Genomic DNA, 13,438 nt, shown 5'->3' on the forward strand with positions numbered 1-13,438 from the left:
AAGGAAGGAAAGAAAGAAAACGAAAGAAAGAAGATAAAGTATAAGAAAGTTATTAAAATTAATTATTAAAAAAAAAACCGGATAGAACCCTAGGACAAATGAAGGAAGCAAAGCTATACAGACAAAATCTCACACAGAAGCATACACATACACACTCACAAAAAGAGGAAAAGGGGAAAAAATCATAGATCTTGCTCTCGAAGTCCACCTCCTCAATTTGGGATGATTCCTTGTCTATTCATGTATTCCACAGATGCAGGGTACATCAAGTTGATTGTGGAGCTTTAATCCGCTGCTTCTGAGGCTACTAGGAGAGATTTCCCTTTCTCTTCTTTGTTCTCATAGCTCACAGGGGCTCAGCTTTGGATTTGGCCCCGACTGTGCGTGTAGGTCGTTGGAGTGCGTCTGTTCTTCGCTCAGACAGGATGGGGTTAAAGGAGCCGCTGATTCGGGGGCTCTGGCGCACTCAGGCCGGGGGGATGGAGGGGCACGGCGTGCGGGGCGGGCCTGCGGCGGCAGAGGCTGGCGTGACGTTGCACCCGCCTGAGGCCAGCCGTGCGTTTGCCCCAGGAAGTTGTCCCTGGATCCTGGGATCCTGGCAGTGGCGGGCTGCACAGGCTCCCCGGAAGAGGGCTGTGGATAGTGACCTGTGCTCGCACACAGGACCCTTGGGGGTGGCAGCAGCAGCCTTAGCCCCGTCTCTGGGGCCTGCGCTTTTAGCCGGGGCTCGCGCCCGTCTGTGGAGTCCGCGCGTTTAGCTGCTGCTCGCACCCGTCTCTGGGGTCCGCCATTTTAGCCGCGACTCGCTCCCGTCTCTGGGGTTCGCGCTTTTAGCCGCGGCTCCCCGTCTCTGGGGTCCGCGTTTTTAGCTGCGGCTCGCGCCTGTCTCTGGAGTTCCTTTAAGCAGCGCTCTTAAACCCCTCTCCTCGCGCACCAGGAAACAAAGAGGGAAGAAAAAGTCTCTTGCCTCTTCGGCAGCTCCAGACCTTTTCCCAGACTCCCTCCCGGCTAGCCGTGGTGCACTAACCCCTTCAGGCTGTGTTCAAGCCGCCAACCACAGTCCTGTCCCGGCGCTCCGACCAAAGCCCGAGCCTCAGCTCGCAGCCCCGCCCGCCCCGGCGGGTGAGCAGACAAGCCTCTTAGGGCTGGTGAGTGCCGGTCGGCCCTGATTCTCTGTGCGGGGATCTCCCCGCTTTCCCCTCCGTACCCCTGTTGCTGTGCTCTCCTCCGCAGCTCCAAAGCTTCCCCCTCTGCCACCCGCAGTCTCCGCCCGCGAAGGGGCTTCCTAGCGTGTGGAAACCGTTCCTCCTTCACAGCTCCCTCCCACTAGTGCAGGTGCCGTCCCTATTCTTTTGTCTCTGTTTTTTCTTTTGCCTTACCCAGGTACGTGGGGAGTTTCTTGCCTTTTGGGAGGTCTGAGGTCTTCTGCCAGCATTCAGTAGGTGTTCTGTAGGAGTTGCTCCACGAGTAGATGTATTTCTGGTGTATCTGTGGGGAGGAAGGTGATCTCCGCGTCTTACTCTTCCGCCATCTTCCCCTCCGTCCCTCGTTTTCCTTCTTATGATGTTTTTGTCTGGCTTTGGTTTCAGGGTGATGCCAGCGCAATAAAATGGGTTGGGCAGTGTCTTCTCTTTTCTGTATGAATTTGTGTACAACTGGTATTGTTTCTTTCTTAAATATTTGAAGGAATTTAACAGCAAAGCCACTAGACCTGAAGTTTTCTTTGGGCAAAGGTTTTAAACTATGAATTAAATTACTTTAATAGATGTACGTCTAGTCATATTATCTGTTTGTTCACCTGAGGTGGTGAGAAGTTGGAGGATGCCGAGTGCCCATCACCGGGAGAGTAAACACACTAAGTGTTCTGCAGCAAATCAAAGCAAGGGATTGGTAGCCCACATAACAATATGGATGGTTTGTAGAAACAAAATTCTAAAAGAAAAAATCAAGAAACAAAATGAGATCTTTAACATATACCATTTATGTAAGTTAAAATGCATGCATGCAAAAGGATCCTGACTCCTCACACCTCATTCTCTTGCGAACAAGCGAATATCTTCTGTGCATTCAAGAAATATGTATGTACAAATAGACATAGATATTCTGAAAATCAATGATATCTATATTGAAAATACTTTCTTCTTACAGACGTTGACGAATGCCAGGCTATTCCTGGGATATGCCAGGGAGGAAACTGCATCAATACAGTGGGCTCTTTTGAATGCAAATGTCCTGCTGGTCACAAGCAGAGTGAAACTACTCAGAAATGTGAAGGTAAGGGTCTCTATTTTGAGGGACATGTCTAACTGTTGACTCTGAATCCAAGAAAAACATGACTTCATTTTGAGTTTTGAAGGATTTAATCACAATTGTAATTATTTATTTTAATATGAAAGTGAAGGAATAACCTTAGAGTAGTTTTGTATTAGTTTGTGCAATTAATGGGGTTGATTTGGAAAAAGAGCCAATGATCATTTTACATTTGTTATCTCAGTTTGTTTTAGTAAGAGTCGGAGTAATCCAGCCATTTATATTTTTTCCTTAATGAAATAGTTTTCTATTTCACTTATGAAATTATATCAAACATTAAAATTGGGTACAGACTAGTTCCTAGGAACAAGGAGAGTGTTTGATTATACGTGAGAAGGCACAGCCGCCGATTGATGAGAGTGGTTGTGACATTTCCATTAATCATCCAACAATGTATTACTTCTTAGTTGAAATGGAATGAGCCTTTTCTACAGCACGTTTCATAAAAACAACATATAGAACCAAGACACAGTTTGGCGAAAGTCAGTGCCACTCTATTCGCACTTGTCTATGCTCTTTAGGAAAGGGGGCTATTGATGTAATGTAGGCGCCACCTGGAGCCCTGAATCCAGTCGTCTCTTTCCTTATTTCCTGCCCAGGCAGCCAAATCCATTTAACCAAAGCCGAGAAAAAATTATGTGATTTAATGTTTGGGATTGGTGGGGAATAGTATGATTGGAAGAAGTGGTGATTAGAATTTGAAAGCTAAGGATTTTATGAAGCCTTTACTTTGTGTCTAAGTCATATTTATTTGAATAGGTCTTAAAAGTGAGTATTATCAATTTTCTTTGGGTTATAGTGTCTCTTTATGTAAAAGATCAAGTGGTGTTTCCTTACATAAAATTATTTAGTGTAATTGGTGGCATAATATATCTGGAAAGACTATAAACTGTTGCTACACTCAGTTACAGGTTTTGAATTATAGTCAGTTTACATATAGTTTATGTAGTATCAATGCAAAAGTGTTGCCATAAGTTTAAAGCTACTGTTTGTTCTAAATAAAAATATGATGATAGCAATTACTTTTGACCAACTGTCAAAGGTAAGATTTTAATTTTTTATGTGGATTACAATGAATGTGAAATATAGAAGTACTAAAAGATTTAGTTTCAAATGATGCCCTCCCTATTTCTATTATAGCACATTTTATATTTCTGTTCATATGGCAATGAAATTCTCCAAAGAAATCTTTTTCAGTCTGTAAGTTACTAGATCTGTTCAGAAATAAGAAAGGTAACTCTAGAGCTTTGAATATGTCATTAGGGGAGTGGTGGTAGCATTAACAAGAAACTGCAAAGTCACGTTAATAACTTTGAAAATTTGTGTTATTGATTTTTTTGTATGTGTATTTGTTTATTGACCATCTCACTTCAACACTTGAGTAAGATCGTTGAGGACAAAAACTCTGTCTTGGTTCATGTTATATCAAAGAGCCTGAAACAGTTCCTGATATAAGCTATATTGATTCATTGGGAACAGGCTAGATAATAAGTTAAGTTCTTTTACTTGGGTTGAATGTCCAAAAGAAAAGAAAATATGGGGCCAGAGTTGAAATTGTTTTTGGAAAGAGGCCAGTGATCTTCATGATGGGAATTTTTCCTTCATCTGACTTTTTTTTTCACTTTCTTAATAATCTTATTTTACTTTGGTTGCAATTCAAAGACCAAGAGCACGAACATTAAGTGCAGTTTAGCATTTTTAGATTTTTGTGTCATTGTCCCTCTTTGGTCACCTGCAGGAAATGCTTTTGAGGTCAGGGACCTTCACTCTCTATTTAAAAGGAAGAACTATCTTCTGCCTGTTCATTGGGATATCTTCTTAACTAAAATCTTATCCTAAAAGACTTGTTCTGCTGGAAGTTTGAACATATATAGTATATACTAAAATGAAAAAAAAATGGTGAAGGAGCATTCATCTCTTAATTTAATGTTTGAAACCTGTGACTCTGTATCTATCATTGAGGCCTGTTTTGTTTCACATCATTAGTCGGGTGGATTCTTTTTTCTCACGTTCAGTTATAGGCTACTGTCCGAGCAGTTAATCTGAGTCCAAAGCAGAAAGGAATATATGTTTCTCTCTCTCTGTTTGTCTGTAAAAGAATCAGTTATTTTCCCCCATCACTAAGTTAGTATCCCAGATTCAATAAAACCTCTCATGTCTACAAAAGTCATATCTTATTTCTCCTGGGCCAGATTGCCTACAAAACCTTTTCCTAATTCTGTCATACAGTGGGCAAAATTATTCTTTGGTGGAATAAACTATTTATTCACATCCAGAAAGAAAGTTGTTTCAGTTATTTACTCTTTTCAAAGATTCATTCATCTAAATGTCTGTTTAATTTAAATGAAGAAGAAAAGCAGAATATATCAATATAATGTGAAATGGTGTATCAGAAGACTGTCCACATTTTTCTTTTTTATAATAAAATATGTTATTTTGAATTTCAGTCCACTTGGATAAAGCACAAGTAGGTACCAGATGTCCTTACATGATCCCTCCTCCCAGACTATACCTTCTCTGACATTCCTTGAGCTAGTTATTCTTTCCTGGCTTAAAAGGAAGGCAGGAAAATAGCATCACTGTATTGGAAAGTTTCCCTTCTGTGGCCCTTTACATGTCAAATAGTTGTTTGCAATTTATTCCGAAGGGTCTTCAGCTTTGCTCCATTACCACAGTATTTAGTTGTTTGGGATTTGTGACAACAAATGTATTTATTTATGCTCATGAAACTTATGAAAGTTGTTGGCACAGTATCGTTAGCTGCTGTTCCAACTCTGATAAACCGTGGAAAATAAACGTCTGTGCTAAACTGAAAGGTACTTACTTTTACTCATATTACCAAAAGTGTATTAACTTTAAAATAAATAATAAATAAATTGATTGACTGTTTCTCCCAAAGAAAACTACATATTAAAAATTGAGATTCAAGTAAGGGGACTGTAAACATTGGAAAACGTTTTAGGTCATTAATTTAAAAAACACAGAACTAGCTTTTAAATCTTCTTAAGAAATTTGGAACACTGTAGTTAAAACATAAATCCCCTCTCCCTTAAATAAGAAAGCCCACGCTGTTAAACTCAAATCTACTTTCTGCTCTCATAACAAATAAGGTATTCCTCTATCACAACACTTTTTATTGTGCATTATTAGTAATTTTTTGTCTGAGTCTGCCTGCAGGTAATTTGTGCCAAAATAACATATTAATAAAAGCTAATATTTATGGAGCACTTAATTTATTCTCGACTATACTTAAACCACTTTACATGGGTTTTCTTATTAAATCATAATACAGTGCTGTGAGGTTGGTTACTATTATTAACCCACTTTACAGAAGAAGAGACTGAGGCACAGAGAGTCTGAGTGACTTTTGCAAGGTTTGATGGCTAGGAAACCATGGAGCCAGGGGTCCAACCTGCTAGATTCATTCCAGAGCTTTCACTCTCAGCAAGCTCTGTTGAGCAAGCAAAGGTGGGTGACCGGGCAGCACACACTCCAACTTATGGACTGTATTTACAGGGGGAAACTCATGGAGACAGCAGAAGCAACAGGGGTACCTGTTTGCTCATTGCATTCTGTGGTCATGCCCTGCAATCCAGCAAGGCCAGAGTTAGACCCATTTTGGTGATCCTGGTACTGGCTGTGGAGATTTTGCTATATTTTCTATTTATTAAAATGAAAGTTTATTATGTACCACTGTCCTAAAATAATCCATTCTTTATGACTTTAGAATTGAAATTGCAGGGGAAGGAGAACAACAGTAGGGAAAAGTGGAACCGAACTAATTCTGTCTTTATTCACAGAAGGGAGTCAATAGCAGAGGTCTAGAGAAATTAATAGTAAAAGAGGAAGAGATCAGGATGTTAATACAATGAAGCTGATTATAATTTGCTTTTGGCAAAAATATAAGTATTATTTTAAAGGGTGTATGTGGTAGTTGTATTGTGAAGAAACATGTTCTTAAATCATCTTTAAACAAAAAGCAGCAAAAATCCTGGTCATCAACTGCAAATGAGCTTCATGGCCCAGTGAAATCACAACTGATGTAGGAGTCAAAACACAGGCTGCTCCTTTGCAAATAGGTAGGTTAGGACTTTTAAAGTAGGAAACAGGTCAATCTAGCTCTACTTTATGGTGATTGCATTTGTCTATTTCAGGATTTCTTTTCTCTCTACACACACATATACACACATCTACCTACATATCTATGCTCCCTCTCTCTCTCAGTTGCACAGAATTTTATTCATCACAGTATTTGTTTCATGGCATAATCTCATTATTATTCCACACAAACCCTGCTTTCTTTTTTTCTTTGATTCCCTATCTAAAAGTGTGGAGCAATTTCAGAGGCTTCCACTTGGCCTTCCTCACTATAATAGCTCTTGCCCTACAGGCCAAGTGCTGTCTGTGCCAGTTGTGCCAACTAATAGGTGTGTTCCGACTAATTAGACATTTGAGGCCTTGGGAAGTGAATACTGGCTGGGTCCGTGCACCCAGTGGACCCACTGTGACCTGAACCTGGTCCAGAGCTTCATTCATTGCCTGGCTCTTCTGTATCCTCATACTAATGTGGGACCATGATGCCATCTTCAGGTGTCAGTGTCATTTCAGACCCTGTGTCCAAGGGTCCTCTCAATGTTTGGGTGTCATAGCCTGCTTTTTTTAGTTGTTTTAAATAATGTAATAAGCACCCATGAAACTACCAAAAATAAAAGCCAGGGCCAGGATAATAACCCGTATCGATCATGGTGCTCCCTCAACCACGCTTTGTATCTGGATTCTACATTTTTCTGGCTTTTTTTAGATGGTTGTATTACACCTATAGATATTTCACTTATTATTGTTAATTATTATTTCAGTTTTTAAAATTTTACAAAAAGATTTTGATCTGTGTGGAGCTTTTATTATAATGAAATGGTTCATCTATATAGTTGCATGTTGTTCTAGTTCATTCTTTAGAATAGGATATAATATTCCATTATGTGGCTTTATCTTAGTGTGTTTATCCACTTTCTCACTGATGGGCATCGTTTTCTGGTTCTTCCTGTTGTGAGTAGTGGTCAGTATACTTGCAGACACACATACGCTGATTTTCCGGAGGGATATCTACCTCTCTTTTTGATCCCTTCATTTCCCAAAGGGTGACTCATTCACATTTCCACTAGGATTGATGTCTGTGTAGGCAGCTTAGGTCACAAGGCTTAGCATGCTGAGCCTTGTTTCCACCTACTGTTGTTTGATGCCTGATTGGGGAACAAAGAGCCTGACACTCTGCAGTTAGGGTGCCTCCCCCCTCATCCCAGGCCTGTGTGCTGCCTTTCAGAGTAGCATCTGCTGAGCGATCAGTGAGCCCACTCTGGCTCACAGGGCTAGACTCCCATCTTCTAAATTACTCCTTAGGTCTTTTCTTCGAGGCTTTGAGCTCATGATACAGATTAAGAAATCATACAGGAGAAGCAAAGATACTGCAAACATTTCCATATCTTGTTAGTTTTTGTTTTGCACATGTTACAATTTATTTATATTTTCCCAAAGCATTAAGCATTACCTACTCTTTTTTTTTTAATTGAGGTATATACTTCACTTAGAATATTAAATTAGTTTCAGGTATACAGCATAGTGATTCAATATTTTTATAGGTTATACTCCACTTAAAGTTATTGCAAAATAATGGCTATATTTCCCTGTGCTCTACAATATATCCTTGTTGCTTATCTATTTTATACATAGTAGTTTGTGTACCATACACCTATCTTGCCCCTCCCACTTTCCCTCTCTCCACTGATATTCACTGGTTTGTTTTCTATATCTGTGAGTCTGCTTCTGTTTTGCATATACATTCATTTGTTTTATTTTTTAGATTCAACATATAAGTGATAACATACAATATTTGTCTTTCTCTGACTAATTTCAGAAAGCATAATTCTCTCTATTTCCATCCATGTTGTTGCGAATGGTAAATTTTCATTTTTTATGGCTGAGTAATATTCCATTATATCTTCTTTATCCATTGTATGTTGATGGACACTTGGGTTGTTTCCGTATCTTGGCTTTTGAAGCATCACCTCATCTGAAGCATAGCATTTTCCTGGCAACAGCCTTCAATATTCAGTCTCATTTTTAAGGTATATTAATAGAAGGGATGGAGCCTATAATAGCCCAAAAGCCTCCTTGAGAACAGGATTAAATTCTGGGCAAGGCCAGCATACTGGCAAAGATTGCTAAAGCTCATCTTCCTAAGTTAACCTGATCTTAGTCCCCAGCCTCCTTCATCCCAGTTCCCCATACCCTCTCCCCTGGAAACAAAGTTATTAATTTTATAACACAGGGACAATAATGGAAACTTTATTTAAATGGAACTACTAGCTCTGAGAATCAAAGCCTGGCTCAACTTGCCATTGCTTCCTGTGTGTGCTAAGCAAAAATGACATCCAGCAAGTTCCCTGTGTTTTCATCTCTCTCTCTCTCTTTCTCCCCGCCCCCCCCATAGAAGGTAGACAGTGACTTGTAATCAAATGAATTGATAGTAAAAGTTCTTTGCACTAAGGAATCTGCTTTTCATGATGCATTTATCTTGGGAGGCAGAGCCTTGAGTGGCTTAGAAATTTTTTGCATATATATTAAGAGTTAAAATCTAAAATGGAAATCTGAAGCATTTATGCTTTCATAACCATTTGGGAAGGGCATATGGGCCAGGTTAGCAGTGGGGTTTTCAATTTTGACTTTAGAAGCCCCCCATGCGTCTCATGAATGGAAATGTCACATCCAAGAAAGTGAGGCCAGCAGGCAAGAATGATAGGAAGTCCAGAGGAGCAGCCAAACAGCAGCCTGGGGCTGACGTTTGAGGCAGAATCAGCACATATCACTTTCTAGGGTATTTATCAGAAGTTGCCAGTCTAAACTCTTTCAGCTTCTTCCCACAAATGACTTCTGCTATTAAAATGCATCTATTAAGTAACTTGGGCACTACTTTGGCAGTCTTAGGCAACTCACAGCAATATTTCATACTGAGTTACTGAAGTGACATCTCTCCCTTAATTTAAACCTAAATGAAATGGTTTTCATGGAAAGTTGCACACATAGTTTTCCACGAAAGCCTGAAGGAGAAAGAGTTCTTTATTTACGGCATTATGGGTAGCATCATCATTGCAGACATGAAGTCTGTGAAAAATACATATTCCAAAAGAAAATTATTTAACAAAAAGATATTCTTTAGCTTGTGATCTAGGTTTTGAATCAAAATTAGAAATATTCAGGTCACATTTTAACTTTTTTTTAATGTGATTTTTTTAACATCTTTATTGGAGTATAATTGCTTTACAATTTAACTTTCTTTTACAAGAAATTTATTTTTTAAAGTTTTCATTCCAAGAACAAGAGGAAAATTGTAGAGAGAAATGACAATTTAAGTTTCAAGTACAATTCAGGAAATAAATATGGAGAGAGAAGAGAGCATAGGAGCAAATAGTACAAGATTTGGGGCCCAAATGTCAGGGTCTGTGCTTCAGCAGCATGTGGGGACTGTGTGATCTCAAGCAAATTAATGCCTTTATCTTTACAGTAGAGATAATAATGGTCTTTTCTATATAAGGTTTTTATGAGTATTATATAAGATAAAGAAAGCATTTGGCCTTTTTTAGGTCTTTGTTAAAGATGGCAAGGATATATAGCATAGACAATTTAATTATAAAAGATTCAATAAACCATGTGATTTGAGATCTTAAAAAAATAATTGTAAAAGAGTTCTAATATAACGTTTCAGTTATTACTTGTAGTACAGTTTCCTATAAATAAACTCTTTTAATCTTAAACAAAACAAAACAAAATTGACCTACTGGAGCATATATTTGCCTACTCTGACCAAAGTATTAACAAACAATGAAATGGACTCAAACCCATCATCATGATGAAGGAACGTGGAACTGGGGATTTAAGATTATCCATTAATTCCTGACGTCTCACCCTGTTTTTACTACTCTAGCCCCAGTTTCACCCAAATTACAGAAATGGATATTTGAGACCCAGGGGACTTTTATTTATTTAGCATAACACAATGGTCAGGAAATTGTATTTTAGTGGATTCAGGGAAATTTTCCCAAATGGTGGAACCAGTGTTTCCCCAGTGCCATTGTATATTTAAATCCCTTTTTAAAAAAATATGAAAAAAAGCATGGTAAAGTAATTTACATGATTCTTGCAGTTCACTTTCTGCTGAAGATCACTGGAAAAATTGAGAGCCTGCAAAAAACTGTTCTCAGAGATGCAAAAGTAGGTGTGTGTTAGTGATAGAAAAATCTATTCTACCCTGGAATGAAAGGATCAGGTGAACATTTTGAACTTTGACATTAGAAAAAAAAGATATAAACTCAAATATACTCCCTCATTTATTCATTTTACTAAGTCATTGCTGTTTTATAGTAGAAATGTAAAGGCAATAATGCAGGCCAAAATAAACAAAATAAAATGCTGGTTTTATAATATGCTCAATATGTAAATTTAGCTTCTACTGAAAGAGAGAAAGAGAGAGAAAGAGAGAGAGAGAGAGAGAGGGAGGGAAAGAAAAGCTATCTCACAAATTACCATGGCTCAGTGCCTGAAGGAAATTAGTCTACTCTAAAGAAATGTCCTGTGAGGTCAGGTAAAAATGTAACAAAATTTGAAATATAATACCTTGATCCATGACTGCATTTTTTACAAGTGTTGTCAGTTACTGACCTTGTGTATACTACATTCACCACCTAGGCATGGAAAAATGTATGAAGGACTGGTGAAAATTTTTAGGAGCTGCTAATTAATTTTAGAGCTTCCATTTTAGTCAAGATATAAATAAACAAAGCTGTGATAATGCTTAAGCTGTGTTTCTTTCATAGTCCCAAATTAGGAATCTCTCTTTTTATTAAATATAATCCTTTCATATTTCAGTGTAAAGTGTTTCTCATCTATACTCTGCCTTTGCTAGATTTTAGTACAATTAATTATATTTAAGGATAATATAAATGATTTTGAAAATTTTAACTATAGTCTCCTGCTGTATTGGTCAAAAGGTCAAGTAAATTGTTTCTCCAAGTACCTGTTGTTTTACTTACTTCCAGAAGACAACTATTTTAAGCAGCTCTTATTTCAAGGACACAGAATTTAAAATAAACAAACAAATGAATAAATTTAGTTATAGTATGTGCAAGTTTCTTTCAGTGTCATCATATGGATATTATATGAGTTACTGTGTTTTCTGTGTAAGCTTTGGTTTTCCTGATGGACGGTGGTTTCATAGTTCACGTGTTAACACGTCTTTTTCAGTTTAACTATGAAAGCTGTCTGAGGTATATTTTTGTGTCAGTCCAGCAGCAGTGCACATAGGACAAATGCAGGGCAAAGTTGCGGGTTTGTACAGTCTAGCGTGGCTGAGTTCTGGTGATTGGCAGAAGACAATTTGGACAATGTTTACTAACAGCTGTACACCATCATACTAAATTTAGTACGGCTTGATTTAACTAGCTGTAGCTGATGCTAATCTGAAGCATAAACATATTTTTCAGCTTTAGGTTTCAACTTCCAAATTCTTGGAAATGCTACCAGGAGTATGTGACTATAAATCAAAATTTCCCTTCTCTAATTTGTGATAGAATATCATAAGAGTTCATATCACATAGAAGTAAACAGCTTTTCATTTTGTTCTTATATGTATTAGGGATTATGGTGAGGACTTTCTTATCCAGCAAAATCAGTACTATTTGCTAGTTAATAAAAAATGAAAAGAGAAGATAAAAAAAGTGATACATCCTTTAACATTTCAGTTTAACTTAAAACTTTGTGTTGACCTTCGTTTTCCAATCTTCTGTTACAGGGAGTGGGCCTTCTTTTTGAGAGTGGTTTCCCAAGTGACCTCAGGAACTTTCATTGTCTCATAAACCTCCCCCAAATGCTTATGATTTCCAGTTTCATTTCTTTAAATTAAAGTAAACTCAAGGCACTCTTGAGTGCAGAGTCCTTCTAGATCACGGGTTGACAAACTTTTTCTGTAAAGGGCCAGATAATAAATATTTTTGGAGATGGAAGTCACCTTTTATTGCTGATATGCAACTCTACCACCCTAATGCAAAATCAGCCATAGACATTAAATACATAAATGAATGAGTGTGGCTGTGTTTTAACAAAACTTTCATTACAAAGACAGGCTATAGGCTGCAGTTTGCCAACCTCTGTTCTTGATTATCATGGTTATCACTATTCTTGCCCTATTTCAAATTGTCTTCCCTTTACCTAATTTTATAGCTATTTTCTTAGTGACTGGTTAGATGATTTTAGGTGGGTCATGGACAAACAAATTTTATTTTAATAGTTATAATCCATTAAAATGTCTTAAGGAAAAAGACATAACTAATACATCAGAACTATGTGTTTATGAATGCTATTCCTGAAAGTATTACTCATTATAACAAAGTTCAAATTAAAATTTTTTGTAGAGACTTTATTTTTTAGAGCGGTTTTAGGCTCATAGCAAAATTGAGAAGAAAGTATAGAGATTTCTCCTATAGTCCTTGACTCAGCACTGGAGAGCCTCCCCCGTTATCAACATCCCCCACCAGAGTGGTACCTTTGTTACATTGATGAATGTATATGGATGCATCATAATCACCGAAAGCCTATAGTTTACCTTAGGGTTCACTCTTGGTATTGCACATTGGATTTGGACAAATGAAAACTGACATGTATCCATCATTACAGTATCATAAAGACTATTTTCAGTGCCCTAAAAATCCTCTTATTTAAATTTTTTAAATGAGTATGCATATAGAAATATATTAAGTAAAAAGTAATATAAGTGATTCAAGGATATAGCAGTTGGTATGGAGATGTGATTTTTAATGACTAGAATTTTAGAAATGACATTGTAAGATTTATTATTATCATCATTATAGTTATTGTTATTATTATCACAAAGCTGTTTTACTTCTGAAAATGTGTTCTCCAAACTGAAACTCAGGGTCACCATTATGTTTGCCAGAGAGTTCCAAAAGGAAAGGAATGGGCTGCTAATAAGATCATAAAAAATTTAGCTCTGTTATCCTTCTTTCTAGGTCTATCTTTCTTATCTCCAATTGTTGTCTCCTCTTCTTCCCACCCTTTCTTA

The 13,438-nt window shown here is 37.7% G+C and overlaps 1 protein-coding gene across 1 annotated transcript in view; it reads left to right on the forward strand.

The window, feature by feature from the left end:
- The window catches only part of FBN2 (fibrillin 2), a 225,817-nt gene that overhangs the window by 71,618 nt on the left and 140,761 nt on the right, over positions 1–13,438 (forward strand). The window contains exon 7 of the mRNA XM_024757148.1: positions 2,149–2,274. Within this exon, the coding sequence (XP_024612916.1) occupies positions 2,149–2,274 (126 nt within the window). The remainder of the gene's footprint in view (positions 1–2,148; positions 2,275–13,438) is intronic.

Source organism: Neophocaena asiaeorientalis, unplaced genomic scaffold (assembly GCF_003031525.2).
Source record: "Neophocaena asiaeorientalis asiaeorientalis breed wild unplaced genomic scaffold, Neophocaena_asiaeorientalis_V1.1 scaffold149, whole genome shotgun sequence".
NCBI classification, from domain to species: Eukaryota; Metazoa; Chordata; class Mammalia; order Artiodactyla; family Phocoenidae; genus Neophocaena; species Neophocaena asiaeorientalis.